The 21,297-nt window shown below is 38.6% G+C and overlaps 1 protein-coding gene across 3 annotated transcripts; it reads left to right on the forward strand.

Moving 5' to 3' along the window:
- The first annotated feature begins 1,477 nt into the window (after positions 1-1,477).
- LOC134753327 (L-dopachrome tautomerase yellow-f2-like) lies at positions 1,478-21,137 on the forward strand. 3 transcript variants are annotated; one of them, XM_063689185.1, is made up of 14 exons: positions 1,478-1,699; positions 4,237-4,387; positions 7,623-7,739; positions 8,066-8,125; positions 9,260-9,316; positions 10,074-10,172; positions 11,302-11,478; positions 12,521-12,637; positions 13,439-13,615; positions 14,104-14,207; positions 18,410-18,484; positions 19,062-19,245; positions 19,815-19,917; positions 21,063-21,137. In XM_063689185.1, exons 2-14 carry the CDS (start codon positions 4,252-4,254, stop codon positions 21,124-21,126), a joined length of 1,470 nt encoding a protein of 489 aa, XP_063545255.1. In that variant the 5' UTR covers positions 1,478-1,699; positions 4,237-4,251; the 3' UTR covers positions 21,127-21,137. The 3 variants fall into 3 exon arrangements, with proteins under 3 accessions (XP_063545255.1, XP_063545257.1, XP_063545256.1); XM_063689186.1 differs by having other exon boundaries at positions 1,479-1,652; XM_063689187.1 differs by lacking the exon at positions 8,066-8,125.
- The last annotated feature ends 160 nt before the right edge of the window (positions 21,138-21,297 follow it).

The following is a 21,297-nucleotide window of genomic DNA, read 5'->3' on the forward strand; positions in this document are numbered from 1 at the left end:
TATTCCAATTTATAATGGAGCTATAGTAAAGTAATACTCATAATTAAAAAAACGATCCAACAATCTTCCAAAATCACCTTTGTATGAAAACCCATCTCATCCCAATTACGAGGGACTCCGGGGTACGGGGTGAGGTGGGATTTCCTGTTTATCGTCAAAGTTATGAAATGGAACTACCCAAAATAAAATAAAAACTAAAATACAAACGTCCGGAACACTTATTATATTCACCATGCAGTTTGCATATGTAATAGTTTAAAAAAAAAAAAACCGACTTCAATGGGGGATGCCGTTGAAAGGTTACTTATTGTTGATGGTGCACTCCAGACAATGAAATGAAAAAGACAGCATCTTTTGCCTAACTAAAATGAGGTAAAACCACCCACGTTTCTAGTAGCATTTCGTTTCTGTAAGGGTCATAGTTCTAACCTAACCTAACCCAATGTTCTAATAGCATTTCGTTTCTGTAAGGGTCACAGTTCTAACCTAACCTAACCCACTTTTCTGATAGCAGTTCGGTTCTGTGAGGATCGCAGTTCAAAAAAAAGTCCAGGTCCAAGTTTGGGTCTGGGTCCATAACGAAGAGAAGAAATCGCCAAACGTGAACTATGTGTCGTTGAAGAGTTCCATTCTGATCATCATCAGCAGTTCCACTTCATCAAATGTCACTTTTTTATGTAAAAGCTGGATTTGTTGATGAAAATACAAAAATCACTATATGTATGCCTTTCTCATTTGAGGAGTTCCCTCGATTCCTCATGAATCCCATCATCAGAACTCGAGCTTGACAAAAATGTGTCTTGAAAACCTAACTTGCTTACCAATCATAACGAAGAGGACAAATCGCCAAACGTGAACTATGCGTCGTTAAAGAGTTCCATTCTGATATTTCTGATCATCATCATCAGCAGCTGCACTTTATCAAATGTCACTTTTTTAAATGGAAATGCTGGATTTGTTGATAAAAAAAAATCCCTATATGTATGCCCTTCACATTTGAGGAGTTCCCTCAATTCCTCATGGATCCCATGATCAGAACTCGAGCTTGAAAAAAATGTGTCTTGAAAACCTAACTTGCTTACCAATCATAACGAAGAGGACAAATCGCCAAACGTGAACTATGCGTCGTTAAAGAGTTCCATTCTGATATTTCTGATCATCATCAGCAGCTGCACTTCATCAAATGTCACTTTTTTAGATGGAAATGCTGGATTTGTTGATGAAAATACAAAAATCACTATATGCCCTTCTACTTACCTAATATGCGCAATAGAATAGAATAAATAAAATAGAATCGGTATGAATATCGCGTGCTTTACAAGGCCGCAACATTTCCCCTCTTTGGATTTACTTAAGTCTAGTAAAAGAAGTTGTTTTTGTTAAAACCCCGCCATTACTCAGAAACCGTTGTGGTAAACATACAAAGTATGTTATGTTTACAATATGAGGTTCAGACGTGGTTCAAACACATCAAATCAGTTGCGAATGACCCCTATGGGAGCGCGTACGTGTTTGAACTATTATTTATAATTATTACGTGATTATATTGTTATAAAAATAAACACAATTTTTACTAATAAACCTATTAAAACATCATTATAAAATCATAAGTGACTCGATCATTGTATTTTAAGTGAATTCAACTGGAAAACGTAAGTATCTTCGTTTGTTTGTCTTCTATTTGGTAAAGTGTGTACGGGTAAGTTCAGTCAGCAAAATAATGCTTGCGTCGTTACAGAGGGAGGGGCTACCGCGAAAACCGAATTACGCAAATTGCGGGGATCATTCTCTTTTACTCCAATGAAGGTGTAATTAGTGACAGGGAAAAATGCCCGCAATTTGCGAACTTCGATTTTCGCGGTTATAGCCCGGCGTTAAGGTCTGTAGATAAATGATTTGTTTTATAAAATTTTTAAGACTTTTGGTAATGTATAATGACCTTTTTAACTGAAAGTACTTATCTTTTTTTGAATTCACGGATATTGATAAAATTATACTAAGTGTAACATTTACAAGCTAGATACATGAACATCCCTGGCTATACTGTATCAATGCAAAATTATAATTTCTTATTCTAAAAATTTATAAATTTTAAAAGCTTTTTTGCAATGCTTTCATGTTTATCTAAATATAGAAAACAGTTCCTTTAATAAATACATATCTACCCCCATACTGGAAAAAAATATTCCTTCACTTAGACAATAAATTCTAGGGGGATAGCCATATTTAATACAGGCTACTACCCGCAACTTCATTTGCGTGAAATGTGGTGATGATTGATAAAAACCGGCCAAGTGCGAGTCGGACTCGCGCACCGAGGGTTCCGTACTTTTTAGTATTTGTTGTTATAGCGGCAACAGAAATACAACGTCTGTGAACATTTTAACTGTCTAGCTATCACGGTTCATGAGATACAGCCTGGTGACAGACAGACAGACGGACAGCGGAGTCTTAGTAATAGGGTCCCGTTTTTACCCTTTGGGTACGGAACCCTAAAAAGTATCCTCTTTTCTTCACCGGGCCTCAAACTATCTCCGTACTAAATTTCATCTAAATCGGTTCAGTCGAGTAAACGTGAAGAGGTAACAGACAGACAGGGTTACTTTCGCATTTATAATTTACTAGCTTTTGCCCGCGACTTCGTCTGAGTGGAGTTAGTAATTTGGGTAGCTTAGTTTTTATCCAATCTGCTTTTTATTGATTTCTCACACAAAGTTCTACCCCCCTTTTCACCCCTTTAAAGGATGATTTTTGGGATAAAAACTACCCTATGTCTTCCCGGGCCTCAAACTATCTCTGTTCCAAATTACAACTAAATCTGTTCAGCGGTTTTAGCGTGAAGAGGTAACATACAGACAGACACACTTGCATTTATAATATTAGTATGGACTAGCTTTTGCCCGCGACTTTGTCTGCGTGGACTTAGTAACGGCACTTAAAGTAAGTATAGCGCCTGGAAAAATTCTCATAGCAATTATTCAATTTGAGCATATTATATATAAGATAAGGTAAGGTAAGATAAGATAAGGTAAGGTAAAATAACATAAGATAAGGAGAGGAGAAGAGAAGAGAAGAGAAGAGAGGAGAAGAGAAGAGAAGAGAAGAGAAGAGAAGAGAAGAGAAGATAAGAGAAGAGAAGAGAAGAGAAGAGAAGAGAAGAGAAGAGAAGAGAAGAGAAGAGAAGAGAAGAGAAGAGAAGAGAAGAGAAGAGAAGAGAAGAGAAGATAAGAGAAGAGAAGAGAAGAGAAGAGAAGAGAAGAGAAGATAATAGAAGAGAAGATAATAGAAGAGAAGAGAATAGAAGAGAAATTTTTGGGATCTCCGGGACTCAAACTACCTCCATACCCAATTTCATGTAAATCGGTTTAGTGCTTATTGATTCCCCATACATATTCCCACCCCCCTTTTCAACCCCCTAAAGGGCGATTTCTGGAATAATCACTACCCTATGTCCTTCCCCGGGACTCGAACTATCTCTACGTCAAATTTCAACTCAATCGGTTCAGCGGTTTAAGCGTGAAGAGGTAACAGACAGACAGGCAGACACACTTTCGCATTTATAATATTAGTATGGATAGTACGGATGGTTTATTGTGTTTTGCATACTCGATAAGCGGCTTTATTGACATGTTATGTAATATTAAATCATGTCTATTTTAAGAATGCATCCTGGTAGATTAAAGGTTACGTTCGAATTCAGACTGCACCAGCATTAGGTACTGCAGTATTGTAGCGCGTCCTTACTGCCGACTGCATAACTGCCGCAAATGTCAAATGCTTTCAGCATTAACGCAGTTGACAGTAGCAGTATTACGGCGCGCTAATACTGCCCACTGCATAAATGTCGCAAATGTCAAAATCGATGTTTCAGCCTGGATTTTTGACATTTGCGGCAGTAACACTGCAGCAGTAATACTGCAGCAGTAATGTTGGTGCAGTCTGAATCCGAACCGTCTTTAGAGGTAAGGTTAACGTCATAGTGTATAAAGCATAACTCCAATAGTTTACAGCCCGTTCGTCTCCTCTATTGCTAGGAATTGTCAATAAGGCTGCCTTTCCACTGAGGCGGAGATGATTGTAGATGAGAATCCACATTTCTTCCCCGCTTTGCTGGATTACAACCAATGCAGTAGAAATTCAGCCTAATTCCAGCTATACCTATAGACAGATGTGATCAGTGATTGACACTTAGGAATTGTTTCGTGTATTAGAAAAACGTGTAAAAACCTTTTCCAGATTCAGCCATAAACCATGCATGCGGCAATCTTGCTTGCGTGCGCGGCGCTCGCGGCGTACGGTGCGCACGCGCAGGTTGAACGCCGGCTCGGCAACTTCAGAGAAGTGTTCGCTTGGAAACAGATGACATTTAACATTAACGGACAGACACGTGAGTTTTTTCATATATATCATATAACTAAAAAAAGTTTTATAATAGTAATTTGGGTAACTTTTTTTTTATCCAATCTGCTTTTTATCGATTTCCCTTACAAACTTCCACTCCCCTTTTCACCCCCTTAAAGGATGATTTCTGGGATAAAAACTACCTTTGTTCTTCCCCGGGACTCAAACTATCTCTATACCAAATTTCAACTAAATCGGTTAAGCGTGAAGAGGTAACAGACAGACAGACACACTTCGCATTTATAATATTAGTATGGATATGGATGATAATAATAACTATAGTTTTCGTCCGCGATTCTTTTGCGTAGAATTAATACTACCGTAGACTTTTCCTACTTCCATAGTAAAGTGCACCCTATTCACCCTCTTTTGGGATGATTTCCATAATAGAAACTTTCTTTTGTCCTTCTCCAGGATTCAAACTATCTCCATACCAAATATCATCTAAATCGGTTCAGCGGTTTAGATGAAATTTAGGTATGGATATACCTAGTTCGAGACCGAGCAACAGACAGAGTTTTTATATACTTGATTTGGTATTAAAGAAACTGGCCTTTACAAAACGCTAGCGGCTTCAAATACGTTGGCCTCTTATCAAACGGTAAAACCAGATGGGTCCTTTTGAATGTATTTACAATGCATTTGCTCGAAAAGTGCGTTTCCTACGGAGCCATATCATTCGGAAAGTACTACTTTTCCGCACTAGTGCTTTTTGTTTTCAATTTTTTTACAGTACTACTACTTTCTCGCACTAGTGCGCAAAAGAGCACTTTTCGTGCATATGTCGAAAGTTTAAAGGGCCATATGTACTGTAAAACGTTGTACGATACACGTGCGAATAGGTAATTCGCAACTCGTGTCGATTTAAAACACTCCTTTTAATAATTAAACTTATTTGCCATGATATGTTTTTTTATTTACTCGCACAATGCATAGTAAAAACATTGTATGATACACGTGCGTAAAGATGATTTCCGCACTTGTTGCATAAATTGCTATACTGGGGGAACTGGGGCTTTGACCTTTGTTCAAACTTGATTATTTGAAGATTGCCGTGAATTCGTGTTTTACTGTTTTGCTTACTTAGCAACAAAGGGTTGGATCAACTATTTTTTTTTGTTATTCTGTCCTGTCAGCCAGGGGATACTTAGTAGTACAGTTTGTTAGAAGAAATTGTATATAACCTTCTACTAACTAACACGCTTCGTAGCCTTCGTAGCTACTTGAGTTCGTGACCCTTTATGGCAGTTTATTTAAATTGTTTACCTACATATAGGGTGGGCAATGATAATTTTTTTTTAAAAAAAAAAAAAATGATAAATGCATTTTAACGAAAGACGTCAATACGAAAAAAAGAGAATTTATCACTGGCCCACTCTATGTAACTATCCTCGTTTTGTTTGGCGTTAGAAAAATGGTCCCAAACAATTTTGATGTGTATTTTTATTGAAAAATAAGTCACAGCAAGTAATGTAACGGTTATATAGTAAGGATATATATTTACATTATTTTAGTCTCATAAGTTATAGGTAGTTACTATTTTTTTAAAGCGTTTTTTGATAAAAAAGACTCGTCAAGATTGTTTAGGTACCCCTTTTTCCAATGCTAAAAAAACGAGGTAAAAAAGCTTGTTTGTTGAATTCAAATTGCCTTAAAATCAGGTTTTAAAGAGTGACCCAGGATAACATACCTACCCATGCCAACGAGTGTCAAGAAAAAGTTAAAACCTAAATGATAAAAGAGCGAAGTTATTATCGGAACGAATTAACTTTATCTAAGATTTAACACTTAGGTATCATATGGTCATCGTTTGGTATAAAACGATCGCCTAATAGTAGTTTATGTGACTGCTTCATAATGACAGGCATTAAAATACGAGTGTGGGTTTATGAAATGAACGAAATGAGTTTCATAATAGGATCACACAAGTGTTTAATGCCTGATTATGCACACTTATTTACTCAGTTTTGTTGCAACTTGGATGTATATTTATGTATTAAGTATTGTTTCCATGACATTTGACACCTAGTACTTATCAGTAAAATAAATAAGTAGGTTATCCGTTTGCAATGCTCGCGTTATATCCCGGCATTTTGCCACGGCTCATGGGAGCCTGGGATCAGCTTGACAACTAATCCTAAGAATTGACGTAGGCACTAGTTTTTACGAAAGCGACGGCCATCTGAACTTCCAACCCGCAGGGGAAACTAGGCCTTATCGGGATTAGTCCGGTTTCCTCGCCGGGATGTTTTTCTTCACCGAAATGCAACTGGTAAATATCAATTAATATTTCTTACATAAGTTCCGAAAAACTCATTGGTACGAGCCGGGGTTTGAACCCGCGACCTCCGGATTGAAAGTCGCACGCTCTTACCGCTAGGCCTTTTGCAATGATTTCAATAACTTATCTATAGATTATAATTCGTATTTTTGATGTTTTTAATAGGTAACGCCAACAAAATATAATTTGCTAATTCACTATACAAGTTGTTTGAGCGATAATTCCACATTGTATTCAGGTCAGGTGCACAAGCGGTTTTGTATTAAATAGGTTCGTGGTAACCTTACAGTTGTGACCAAGGTTACGGTCAGTCATGACTAGTGCATCTCGGTAATGTTTACGATATTTTCAATGTTTTCCTCATTATAGATAAGTATGTATGTATTGCACACGCACAGTGGCGTAGACAAATAAGTAATCTCAGATTGCCCACTCCATACATCAGTTTCCTTTTGAATTGTTTAATTCTTTATTTACATACAAGATATATACAGTGGTATTACGTAAACAAATTTAAAAAAACCGGCCAAGTGCGAGTCGGACTCGCGCCCGAGGGTTCCGTACTTTTTAGTATTTGTTGTTATAGAGGCAACAGAAATACATCATCTGTGAAAATTTCAACTGTCTAGCTATCACGGTTCATGAGATACAGCCTGGTGACAGACAAACGGACAGACCGACAGCTGTCTTTGTAATAGGGTCCCGTTTTTACTTTTACTTTGGGTACGGAACCCTTAGCTTAAATCTAAAATAGGTCCTTGAGGCATTGTACTTGGATGCTGGCGGCATTTCCTCGCTGTATCGCAATGCTGATAGTGATACGTCAGTTTCCTTACTATATAAGTTGTAGGTGAGGTATTGATGCTCGTGGGTCGCTAGTACCTATACAAGCTGATGACGAAATTGTAGGTATAATGTAAAGCATAACTTTGTATTGCAGTTCTCCGCGACCGTTTCGGCAGCGATGGTTTAGAAGAGGATAGCAGACAGAAGAGACAGACCGATGAGGTCATCTTCAACAACCACGAGGAAGAACCCGAGAGGCACTGGAACCAGAGTAAGTATAGGTCTGGGAAACCAGTTGTGTAGGTAACTTTTAAAATAATAAAAAAATGTTAGACCGCGAGCCAGGCGCAAATTTCGTCAGTCATCGCCTCCCGGGCGAAAACTCGTATAGCGGTTAACGGCTATGTATAATGAACCCTCGTGAACGTCAGCTGCCACTCCGTTGGTGGGTTGAGGAATGGCAGCCGCCGAAAGACGATTTCAAAACTATCTTACGTTCTTATCTTTTATCTTATATTATCTATCTAACCTATCTCGCTATCCCTAATTTAGCTTTTTATTTTATTTCTTATTCTTCCTCTGTTTCATATTCTCTAGATACAGGTTCATCTTGGAATCGGCCACAAAGACCAAACAACTTAAACCCATTCACTTCAAGTAAGTAATACTTAGTTAACACATTTATGCCAGTAATTTTTTTATTTAATTTAATACTTATTGTCTTCGGTTACCGCGATAGTTACTCATGAAATAAAACCATGAACCCCCGTCACCCGTTGGCCACGAACGCTGTAAAGGGTTCGAAACGTCGGGATGTATTATAAATTCAATATACACGACATAATCCGTTTTCATAGTTTTATTTTATTTTATTTTATTTACAAAACGGAACAAATATTTGTGTGCTTACAAATATTTGTTCCGATTTGTTAATAACGCAAATAAATGCCCTTACCATTATTCGTTCCTTCGTATTATGTTTATTTATTGTGTGCTCACATTTGCAGCAAACGCCCAAACCATTTTTCACAGCAAATGTTTAGTTATTAAGTTACAGACATTAGGTTGAGATTATAGATTATAGGTATAATGTTTATAGGTTAAGTAACTTTTTTGATATTGTGTTTTCTGTATTCGCTGTTGTGGCAATAAATACATATTCTTTCTTTATTCTTTCTTTCATTTGGCTCACATAGAAACTAATTACGTTTGCTAATTGTTTCACCTCTTAGTAACATAACTAAGCCAATAATAAGCTAACTGTATAAAAAGGGACCTTAGGGCAATTAGCACTTACGTCATTATTGATAAATAAATAAATATTATATGACATTCTTACATAGATTGACTAAGTCCCACGGTAAGCCCAAGGAGGTTTGTGTTATGGGTACTCAGGCAACGATATATATAATATATAAATTCTTAAATACATAGAAAACACCCATGACTCAGGAACAAATATCTGTGCTCATCACACAAATAAATGCCCTTACCGGGATTCGAACCCAGGACCATCGGCTTCACAGGCAGGGTCACTACCCACTATAAGACCGGTCGTCAAATATTTATGCTAATAAAATTGATATAGATGTGTGAATGAGGTGTTTTATTATAACTACATTTACAAATGTGTCATTTTCAAGTAAAAGGTACCACATTGTAGTTTGCCATAAGGACGCTCTGACAGGTTTTTCGTCTAAAGATACAAGCAATTTTCGTCTTATGGTAGGTAAGCGACAATGTGGTACCTTTTGTTTGAAAACGTCACAAATACTTAGTTTATTTTTTCAGGGCCGAATACAAACACTAGACCAACATCTACAACTAGCAGACCGACTTCACCAAATGGTACGTTATAGTGTGCTAATGTTAAGGATCACGTTAGACCGGGCCGTGTCCGAGCCGGAGCTTCCGGCGCTTACTTTACTATGACATGACAGGTGATCACGTGATGCTTTCCATAGAAAACGAAGCGCCGGAAGCTCCGGCCCGGACACGGCCCGGTCTAACGTGAGTCATCCTTTATCATCATCATATCATATCGTTTATTTTCATAATAGGATTTTACAATCTCTTTATGACGTCAAACAATTGTATTTACTTAAAAATTAAATATTAAATAACATTATCTATGTTACACTATGCACATACTTATTAACTCCAAGGGTTAACGTCTTCTAAATAGTCTGATATTTTATAATATCCATTTTTGCACAACTTTCGTTTAATGACCGATTTAAATTCATTTAATGGCAACTTTAAGGTGCAGGTTAAGAAAACTGAGCTTTTTTTGATCCCAATACGGCTGCTATAAATTTAATTAGCAATCTTGAGACCTTTCTCGAGGGACTGTATCGATTCGAATCCTGAGTTTTTGACTTTCGCTCCATAGAGAAAAAATCACGAACATAGGCCAGGTAGCAGTGACGTCAGCGACGTCATAGTGACGGAATATTGACGTAATTATGGCGTCGTAATGACGTCACTGACCCTTAACGTCCCACACTTTACTATGAAATTTGGCAAGTAATATCATCATACACTACAAGTACAGGAAAAAATCTCGATTTTTTTTTTTGTAAAATAAGTTTTTTTTTTTTTTCAGATGAAGCCGGTCAGTTCTTTATTCAGTACAACAACGTGCCAATGGGGATGGAGAAGGTTGGCAACAGACTCTTCATTGCCTTGCCTAGAAGGAGACATGGTAAGTACCTAGTGTTTGGCCGTTCCGACACTGTCACTGCAAAATCAGGGTGCCTAGCCAAGGCGACAATCGCTTTCGCTACGGCTTTGTGAACTCTTTCATATTAGTGCGACGGTGACAGGTGCGTTTCGTTCGCCACGGAGCGTAAACGAATGGCATGTTGGCTACGCACCCTGTACAGAGTTAAAATGAAAATGGACGTCGGCACTTGATCGTTTCTTCACACAAACGTAGTTTCCATTTTCCTCTCCGGATATCAACATTATAAAAAATATTTTGACACCATTAGATGTACCCATATGAACTACAGTTTTGCCACTTCGTTTGTTTTAGTTTTCGACAAAAAATATATTAAATAATTATAGTCTATCAATCCATTTTCGCCAGTACAAAAAAGCGGCAAATTTTAAAAAATGTAGGCGCGAAGGGTTATCATCCACAAAGTTGTTTGACAGACTATATGTCCAAAAAAACAATTATTATACAAGTTTGCAGCGTTCTAAAACATTGTATAATTTTCGCTCCTAACTTTTATAACAGCATTTTACTTTTACTTGGGTTCATAATATATAATATATATATATATACTAATATATATAATATAATATATATATTTACTTATTTATAATTAGTGCAGGAAATTTGTAATTACTGCAGGATTGGACCCATGCATGGGTTAATGTACGCATGTTTGTATATATGTAGGTATATATTGCTATTATACTTATACCTGTAAGTGTATAAATAGAATATTGTTTTGAATAACTTGATTTGAGTTTTATATTTCCTCTCGCTGTCTACAATCCTGCACTAACTACACGTTTCTGTTTTACCCAATGGTTGACTTGTAGATAATGCCGTAAAGCATTAAGTCCGCCATTTGTACAATTTTATATCGTACAATAAAGTTTAAATAAATAAAATAACAATAAAAAAAATCGGAAAAAGTCAAACTAAGGCTAATATACTCATCCATCCAATTGTGTAAAAATAATTTCCATAATGTCAAAATTGAGAGAGTAAAATAGAGACTACGTTTGCACCGAAAACCGGTCGTCTACTATGAGAGTACCTACTTCGACAGACTCTGGTTTTACTGACCTTAAATTATAATTTGGTACTTTTTCAGGAATCCCAACGACACTGAACTACATAAACCTGGACCGGGAATCGAACACGCGCTCCCCCGCGCTGTCCCCCTATCCTGACCTAAGGCAAGGCCGGCGCCTGACCTCTGTTTATCGGACGCGCGCTGACCAGTGCGGGAGGCTATGGATGGTGGATACAGGACTCATGGAGATACCTGGTTAGTATCACATATGTGGTATTTTCTATAAAAAGGGACCTTATTGTCGATGGCGCTTACGCCATTATAAACGATGCTCCGATATAAATACAATGCCGCGCGACGCTGTGCGGCGTAAGCGCCATCGACAATAAGGTCCCTTTTCATAGAAAATGCCCCATATTTTCACAGAGAAGTTGTACACTATACTTTTTTTCAGATTTGGGAATATTCATGTTATTTCTATTCGATACGAGTATCACGTGATTTTTCGATACCAATAGAAGAAAAAAGAAGTCCCAGAATTTCCATCCTTTTTGCGTTCCTTCCATTCCATTATTATACAAAGTCTTTGAAAACTGTTAACGGAATGGAAATATAAATCTATTAGGATCGAAATCGCTCATGATTCTGAGTAAAAAAAACATAAAAATTAGGAGTAGTTACTCGTAGTGTGCAACTTTAAAAAATATAACTATTAAATTTAAAATTTAAAAAACCCTTTAAGGATGACTCACGTTAGACCGGGCCGGAGCTTCCGGCGCTTTCGTTTTCTATGGAAAGCATCACGTGATCACTTATTGTCATGTCATAGAAAAGTAAGCGCCGGAAGCTCCGGCCCGGTCACGGCCCGGTCTAACGTGAGTCATCCTTTAGGCATTATGCCAAAAAAGCAATTTTATGCCAAAAATGCCTTCCCAGGTAGCAAAGTGACGTCAGCGACGTCATAATGACGTAATTATGGCTTCATAATGATGTCGCTGACGTCATAATGACGTATAAATGCTGTTAGGGTTACATCATTTTGGAAAAGAGCTGATACTCTTCAAACTGCTGGATCGATTTTTATCAAACATAGCTATTAAGTACCACCGCAAGAAAACCGCATCGAAATCGGTCCATCCGTTTGAGAGCTACAATGCCACAGAAGATATTGGCGTCAAACATTGCGCTGGAGATTAAAGTCCCTTTTAAAATACGCGAACTAAGTAGGTACCTTCTGTAGTACGTTTTCTTAATGGTTACATCCCCGTAGTAATTGTTTATTCTCTCTTACTTTCAGATAATCCTCAGCAAGTTCAGCCTCCAGCGATCGTCGTATTCGATCTGGCCACAGACACCCAGATCCTCAGATACCCGTTCAAGAGTTCAGATCTGCCGGCAGCCAACACTCCTACTGGTAACCACTTTAAAATTTATAATAATTAAAAGTCACATGAACCTAACCGACCCCTATTCGAACTTGATTCGAACATACAAGTTTGACATTTGACATGAACATTCAAGTAACATATGTATATCTATGTCTTTTATTCATTTTCGTTGTCCTACTACGAGTAGGTACCAGACATACTTAGATAAATGTTACGTAAATGTTCAGGCCACATTTCACGTAACTTCAGAATGTCATTTTAAAATGAGAGCGTATTTTTACGGCCCGGCCATGAAATCGCGCGGCGGCGGTAGCGGCGAGCGGCTGCCATAGGTGGGAACGAAAGGTCCGATCGCTGTGTCTCGCTCCAACCTATGGCCGCCGCTCGCCGCTGCCGCCGCCGCGCCTCACGCCGCGCGATGTCGTGGCCGGGCCGTTAGGGTTACGTACCCAAAGGGTAAAAACGGGACCCTATTACTGAGACTCCACTGTCCGTCTGTTCGTCTGTCCGTCACCAGGCTGTATCTCATGAACCGTGATAGCTAGATAACTGAAATTTTCAAAGATGATGTATTTCTGTTGCCGCTATAACAACAAATACTAAAAACAGAATAATATATTCATATTCATATTTTTATTTGTATTAATCATAAATAAATATTAAAATAAATAAATAAATAAATATTTATTTATATAAATATTTAAATGGGGCTCCCATACAACAAACGTGATTTTTTTGCTGTTTTTTTTCCGTAATGGTACGGAACCATTCGTGCGCGAGTCCGACTCACACTTGGCCGGTTTTTTATTTATTTTATAACTTTCCAGGTCTTGCTTCAATCACAGTGGACGTTATAAACGGAGATTGTTCCAACACCTTCGCCTATGTGCCGGATCTGACCACGTTCGGCATTATCGTGTTCTCATTGCGAGAAAGAGACAGCTGGAGGCTACAGCACAACTATTTCAGCTTTAATCCTACTGCTGGGAATTTGAATATTGCTGGTAATTATGAAGCGAGACAACGGTACTCTTTCTCTCCTCTCACTCACGAGTATTAAATTTGTACCACGTTGTATATTCAGAACATATTAATTGATAAGTAACGATTCTTTCTCCACTTGTCTAGGAATCTTTTGCCGATGTTCCATAGCGCTGACCCTACTTAGGTAACTTCCTAGATAACGAAACTGATATATGAAGTGAGCACTGTCTTCTTAATTCTCTTTGAAGTTAAGGACTGCCAACCATCTAAGTGATATGAAGCCAATACCCAATTCATTCTTGTTAATTATTTTTTATCCTGAAGAAAGGCCAGGTCAAGAGCACCCTAAACTGGCGAGCGTGTATGAGGAATGTTATGAAAGTGAAGGAAGCGAAAGAGGTATGTCAGGATCGTAGCAAGTGGAAATCTGTGGTCTCTGCCTACCCCTCCGGGAAATAGGCGTGATTATATGTATGTATGTATGTATGTTATTATTTTTTGTATGCAGGCCACCGGTTCCAATGGAGCGACGGCATCTTCAGCATCACCCTGAACGACCCTGACTCCGCCGGCTGCAGGACAGCTTACTTCCATCCCCTCATCAGCACCGAGGTAAATTCGATTTTGCGTAAATTGCACTTGCGCCAAGCACGGATGGGATAGATGTTTATCATTCCCATTTGTCCCTGACCGATGTATGGCGGCGGTCACGTGGGGCGGGGACAAATGGGAAGACTGCCGATCTTCACATGGGATGAAGGTCTGCACGCCGTTTCGGTGTGTGAGCGGGATTAGGGACAGCTTCCACAAGTAACCACATGTGCCAACTACCTTTGTCTCCTTGCTGAACTTAACTTGAAGCAAACAGTGACCAAGCCAACTCGTGGTGATTCCTGTCTAGATCACGTCCATGTGTCTTCCAGATTACAGGCTACGTCAGTTGTATGCAAATCCGACGTCACAGACCATGACCTGGTTGTGACAGGAATAATCACAAAGGCCCCTAAATCTCAATACAAGCGTTTTGTTAGGAAAATTGATATTGAGTCGGCAGAAGATGAGCTTAGCAAGGTTGATTGGAGCAGTGTTACTTCCTCAAATACAGTATCAACAGCCGCTAGGGCCTTCAACCGATTGTTCTTGGACACCATCAGCAAGCACACAACCCATGCTCCGGTTAGTCGGTCTAGGTTTATGATAAAGCCTTGGATGACCCCTGGACTCTTACGATGCTCAAAACATAGAGATTATTTGCACCTAAAATGTCGCAAAAATCCAAACGACCAAACCTTAAAGCAGATATACATCCGTTACAAAAATTTTCACAACAACCTACTACGTAAACTTAAAAACAATTACGAGTCAACTGAACTAGAGGAAAATAAAAACAATCCTAAAAGGCTTTGGAATGCTATTAAAAATATAACGTACACAAAGAAAAACGCACAAATACCGATTGACCTAACACAAATAAAGAGTTCTGTGGCTGAATCACTGGATTGCTGTAATAGTTTCTTCACAGGTGTTGGTGGAAAACTAGCCAATGATATATTAAAAACTATAGATAAGTCACAGGAAGATCTGGCACAGGCAATGACTTCAAAATTGTCCCCCTCACCTTCACTTTTCTTTAATGCAACTAGCGAGTCCGAGGTTGAATCTTTAATAAACTGCTTAAAACTAGACAGTTCCCCTGGGCTTGATGGAGTTACAAATCGCCTATTAAAGGCCGTCAAAAACCTCATTATTTCGCCTCTAACCCACATATACAACCTTAGTCTTTCCGAGGGAGTTTTTCCGGATGAATGGAAGGAGGCAGCAGTCATTCCAATACATAAGCTAGGTGACAAGCTAAATCCTAGTAATTATAGGCCGATTTCTCTGCTTGGGGTACTTTCAAAAATACTGGAAAAACTGGTTTGTAAACGTCTAGTCAGCTTCCTGGAAAAAAACTCGATAGTCTCCGACCGACAGTATGGTTTTCGTGAAAAGAGATCAACAGAGGACGCAGTGGTGTTGCTGACAAAACTAATTTCGGGATTTTTAGACAATAACGAGGCCTGCATTGGCGTTTTTCTAGACCTAACCAAAGCATTTAACACCGTCTCCATACCCATTCTTCTGAGAAAGCTTGAGCTCATAGGAATTAGAGGAGTAGCTTTAGACTGGTTTAATAGCTATCTATCAGGTCGAACACAAAGCGTAAAGATCGATCAAGATGTAAGCAACCCCAGAGATGTCACTTTTGGTGTCCCACAAGGCAGCGTCCTAGGCCCAGTATTGTTCAATGTCTACATTAACGACATTGCCTCTAACAAATTACCCAATGCTGATGTTATTTGTTATGCCGACGACACGGTCATCCTCTTTCATGGAGAAAACTGGGCCAAAGTCGCTAGCTCCGCAGAAGCTGGTATGGCGGTGATAGCAGACTGGTTAACGAGTAATCTACTTACGCTTAATGTTTTAAAAACCAATTTCCTCTGTTTTCATAAAACAAAGGCTTCCGCTCCACCTGCTTTGTCTCGGTTAAAAATTCATACCTGTTGTCAAAATGGATCGCCAATTGTTCCTTGTTCATGCCGTTTTATTGATAGGGCCCGTACTACTAAATATCTTGGTGTAGTAGTTGATGAAAAGCTAGACTTCAGGGAACACTTACTTACTACAGCTAATCGAGTACGTAAATTAATATATGTGTTTAAAAATCTCCAAAACTCAGCCTCCAAGACACTGCTAAGAATAGTTTACATCAGTATTTGCCAATCAGTATTAGCATATTGCATAACTGCATGGGGCGGAGCATGTAAAACCCACATGGTGCTGTTAGAGAGGGCACAACGTGCTGTTCTCAAGGTTATTCTTCGGAAACCCATTCGATACCCAACCCAGCTTGTATACAGTGACATGAATGTCCTCACCGTTCGTGGATTGTTTGTTCTGCGCGTGATGTCTAATGTACACGGAGCGGTTATAAAATCTCCCAATTACAACTCCATGTTGCAAAAGCGTACCTTCAAAGTACCCATACCTTCGACTTCGTCAGTTTTTGCTCACCGTCTGCTTAACTTTCTGCATCCATTTGTTTATAATAAAGTTAATTCTAAAATCTCCATTAAAACATTGTCCGTTAGAGAAGCCCAGAAAATAGTATCAGCCTGGCTCAGCTCCCTTACGTATGAGGATATAGAGGATCTCATGAAAGTAGTCAAGTAATTATATTCACTCTCAACAACACACGCGCACACACACACACACACACACACACACACACACACACACACACACACACACACACACACACACACACACACACACACACACACACACACACACACACACACACACACACACACACACACACACACACACACACACACACACACACACCTAAACAGTACCTATACACCCAAAATTGCACATGCATCACCTGTAAACCTAAGTTTAGTTATGTATGTAGTTTTAGTTTCACCCTGTCTTAAATTTAGCTTTGTAACTAGTATTATTGTTATTACCTACTGATTAGTAACTTCTTTAAATTTAAGTATAGTGTCTTATTGGCATTTCGCACAAATCATGTCACAGATATTTCGTGTCTGGATTGGTTACCTACGTGACAGGCCACGCCTAGTGTAGGAACCGGTGCAACCGTCATTGTAAATGCATAAATGTACATAAATTGTCCCTTAGTTTTAAGACCAGTTAATTTTTGTTTCTGCCTAATTCTTGGTGTACAATAAATGATTTTAACTTTTAACTAGCTTATGCATTGTCAGCATTCCGCACACCTAGAGAAGGTCCAACCTTAGTTTTCTTCCGGTCGTGAGTGTAGCAATACACATTCTTAATTAAGTTCGGGTGGTCTAGTGGTCAGGACGTTAGCCGCGTAAGCTGAAGACGCAGGTTCGATTCCCGCCTCGGCCACCGCTGCATTTTTTCTTTAGTGTATGATATCTATTTCAGTTTATAATTGGGGCATTTTCTATGAAAAGGGACCTTATTGTCGATGGCGCTTACGCCGCACAGCGTCGCGCGGCATTCTATTTATATCGGAGCATCGTTAATAATGGCGTAAGCTCCATCGACAATAAGGTCCCTTTTTATAGAAAGTACCACAATTTATATATAGTAGTGTGAACTTAAAAACAGATCAATAAATATTTCATAAAATAATTTGATTTGTTCCCTAGTTGTGTACGAGTAACTACGTTCATCTGCTTTAAAATCATTGCTATAAAATCTGATGTCTACTTATGCTTTTAATCCATACTAATATTATAAATGCGAAAGTCTGTCTGTCTGTCTGTGTGTTCCCTCTTCACGCTTAAACCGCTGAACCGATTTAGATGAAATTTGGCATAGAGATAGGTTGAGTCCCTGAGAAGGACATAGGATAGTTTTGATCCCGAAAATCATCCCTTAAGAAAGTAAAAAGCGGGGTGGAATTGAGATAATTAATGAAGTGTCTGCTAATTTGTGTGCAAAATATGCTCAAATTGAATAATTGCTATGAATTTTTTTCCAGGCGCTATGCTTGCTTTAGCTGCTGTTAGTAAGTCCGCGCAGACGAAGTCGCGGGCAAAAGCTAGTCTTTAATAAACAACCCAGACATTACATAGAGCTTTTATGTCTGGGTAACCATATTAAAACCTCATTATTATCTCATAGAGTTCAATCAAAAATATCAGAAATTAAAAAAACTGCTTAGTCTTAATTTCTGTATTTATACCTTGGTTTATAGAGTCAGCTATAGCTACAGGATGATTTTATTGTGTACAAAAAATATGTAATTACCTGTTTGATTTAATTTTCAGGAGTTTTCAGTAAACACCTGTGTCTTGAGGAACAGAACAGCCAGCAGTGACAGCGACTATTACCAGAGGTATTCGGTGAGTATCAACTAATCTTACATTTATGACGTCGCGTTGTAATTATAATTACCTATCTTTCGGTAGGGCATAGAGTAATCACAAGTACCTACTCATGAAACTAGCTGTTACGTAAAGTAGTTCTTTAACTACTTATAAAAAAAACTCCGCAGAAGGAAATGCAAAATGTGATTGACGAACATCCAAGTTCGTATTTTGGACCTCATAAAGAAATTTTCATTTTCTTTGATATTAAAATACTTAAATAATGTAATTGCACACAAACTATTGACCGCAGCAGTGACAACTAGGTACATATGGTATTTATTTTAGAATATATATATTATTTAATTATATAGCTCAGCTAAGCAGAATTTACCTCCATATATAAGTGCAAAACTGTTGTTTGTTTCTATTTAGGTTTTGTTTATATTTCAAGATTTGAGACGTCCAGTGAAAATTATTGGTATTATTATATTCGAATTTAAACTGTTGTGAGAAATACTAACATTAAACAAAACAACAAATAAGTGAGTCTAAACCGTAAAATGATTTAATATTATTATATTGTTATTAAATTAATTAATGTATGTATCAGGTGGTAGGCAACCGCGGCGAGAACTCCCAATGCACTATGCATGGCTACCACTCCGCCTCCAACGTGATCTTCTTTGCTGATATCGGTCGAAATGCTGTATCTTGCTGGAAGACCTCCAACATCCTGAACCCTGGGAACGTGGCTGTGCTGGCTCAGGACAGCACTAGGATGAGCTACCCTTCTGGTAAAATGATTACGTCTTAAACTGGTTTGATGGGTATGAACACAGTGCTCTGTACGCATGAGAAAGAGAAATTTATACGATTTAATTAAGGGCAAATCCCATGAAAAATAACTAGTATGCTTAAACTAAGTAAGACTTACCTAGGTAGCATTTATACGTCATTATGACGTCCGCAACGTCATTATGACTTCACAATGACGTCATTATTACGTCATTAGGACGTCGCTGATGTATGTCACTTTGCTACCTGGGAACCTAACCAAAACCTTAAAATATGTTAAATTTGCAACTTCCAATGAAGCTGAAAATTTGCATACATAATTATACATATGTAAGTCGGGTGACAGTGCAATATTATGGTACCATCAAGCTGATCTGATGATGGAGACACGAGGTATATATATATATACATAGAAACTCTGTGATAAAACAACGCAACCTTTGTGTTTGGGGTTTTTTAAATTGTCTCGATGAGTATTTGTTGCCTGTGGAAAGAAAAGTACAGTCAGCGATAAAAACTTGTACCAAACATGAAATTTATGCCAAAATTTTTTTTTAAATGCTTTCAGATCTTCACGTGACAGAGGACGAAGTGTGGGTGATGGCGAACACTCTGCCCCGCTTCGGGTACTCGCGTCTCGACACCAACCAATACAACTTCTACATCTATAGGTACAGGTTTATAAAGCGCTTATTCAACGCGCGTTGAAAAAGCACTTGAATCTGCCCGCACGCTAAATTCGATTTAAATACCATGGCTTAAAGTTGAAAATCCAACAACGCTTGATAAAAAGCTACCGCAATCGTGTGAATAAATACACATGTTTCCATTTGTGTCATTCAAACGCTATTTTAACGCGCGTTGAAAAAGCGCTCGTGACAATGAGGCCTAAGAGTTTCGAGATTTGAGTCAAAACCCCTGCTCGTTTGCCTCATATCATAAAAAAACCGGCCAAGTGAGAGTCGGACTCGCGCACCTAGGGTTCCGTACTTTTTAGTATTTGTTATAGCGGCAACAGAAATACATCATTTGTGAAAATTTCAACTGTCTAACTATCACGGTTCATGAGATACAGCCTGGTGACAGACAGACAGACGGATAGACAGACAGCGGAGTCTTAGTAATAGGGTCCCGTTTTTACCCTTTGTGTACGGAACCCTAAAAACTAGCATATGCGCCGCACGCGCACACACGCACGCATGTTTGTTGCAGATTGTTGGCGCAGCTCATGCCAGATTCGCATAAAATGCGCAATCCACACTGAAACTGAACTAGCGTGCGCATGCGCACACACGGAGCAATAGCTAGATCTGGACAAACCTTAATAACCTCTTTTTAGGGTTCCGTACCCAAAGGGTAAAAACGAGACCCTATTACTAAGACTCCGCTGTCCGTCTGTCCGTCTGTCCATCTGTCTGTCTGTCACTAGGCTGTATCTCATTAACCGTGATAGCTAGACAGTTGAAATTTTCACAGATGAGGTATTTCTGTTGCCGCTATAACAACAAATACTAAAAAAGTACGGAACCCTCGGTGCGCGAGTCCGACTCGCACTTGGCCGGTTTTTATTTTCATTGCACTGCTATACTGAAACACACCCAACTTGTCAGTAGAAAAAGGCGCGAAGTTATTTTTTTCTATGGGAAAACCCTTCACGCCTACATTTAATTTAATTTGCCGCCTTTTTCTACTGAGAAAGCCGCTGTGCCAGAGTATATATTTCTACAAACTTGGGCCAATTTTTATTTATATTTTTAAAAATTATTTGTTACATTAGGATTAAAAGATAATGTTTTAACTAAAATTCCTGTTTCAGGGGAAATGTGAATGACCTGATTACGGGAACAGTATGTGATGGACGCACCCCCTTCGCTGGTTGAAGATAAGATAAGATTAAGATAGTTTAAGATTTTAATTGCAATACAAAAAATTTGATTCAACAATTGTTTTATTTTAATTGTGTATCACCAATACATACAACTCCTAACCAACTCTCAGTGGAGATCGGTCCCCAGGCACAACACCCGCCTGGAGAGAGTCTCTATTGCCCT

This window comes from Cydia strobilella, chromosome 26, assembly GCF_947568885.1.
Source record: "Cydia strobilella chromosome 26, ilCydStro3.1, whole genome shotgun sequence".
Taxonomy (NCBI): Eukaryota; Metazoa; Arthropoda; class Insecta; order Lepidoptera; family Tortricidae; genus Cydia; species Cydia strobilella.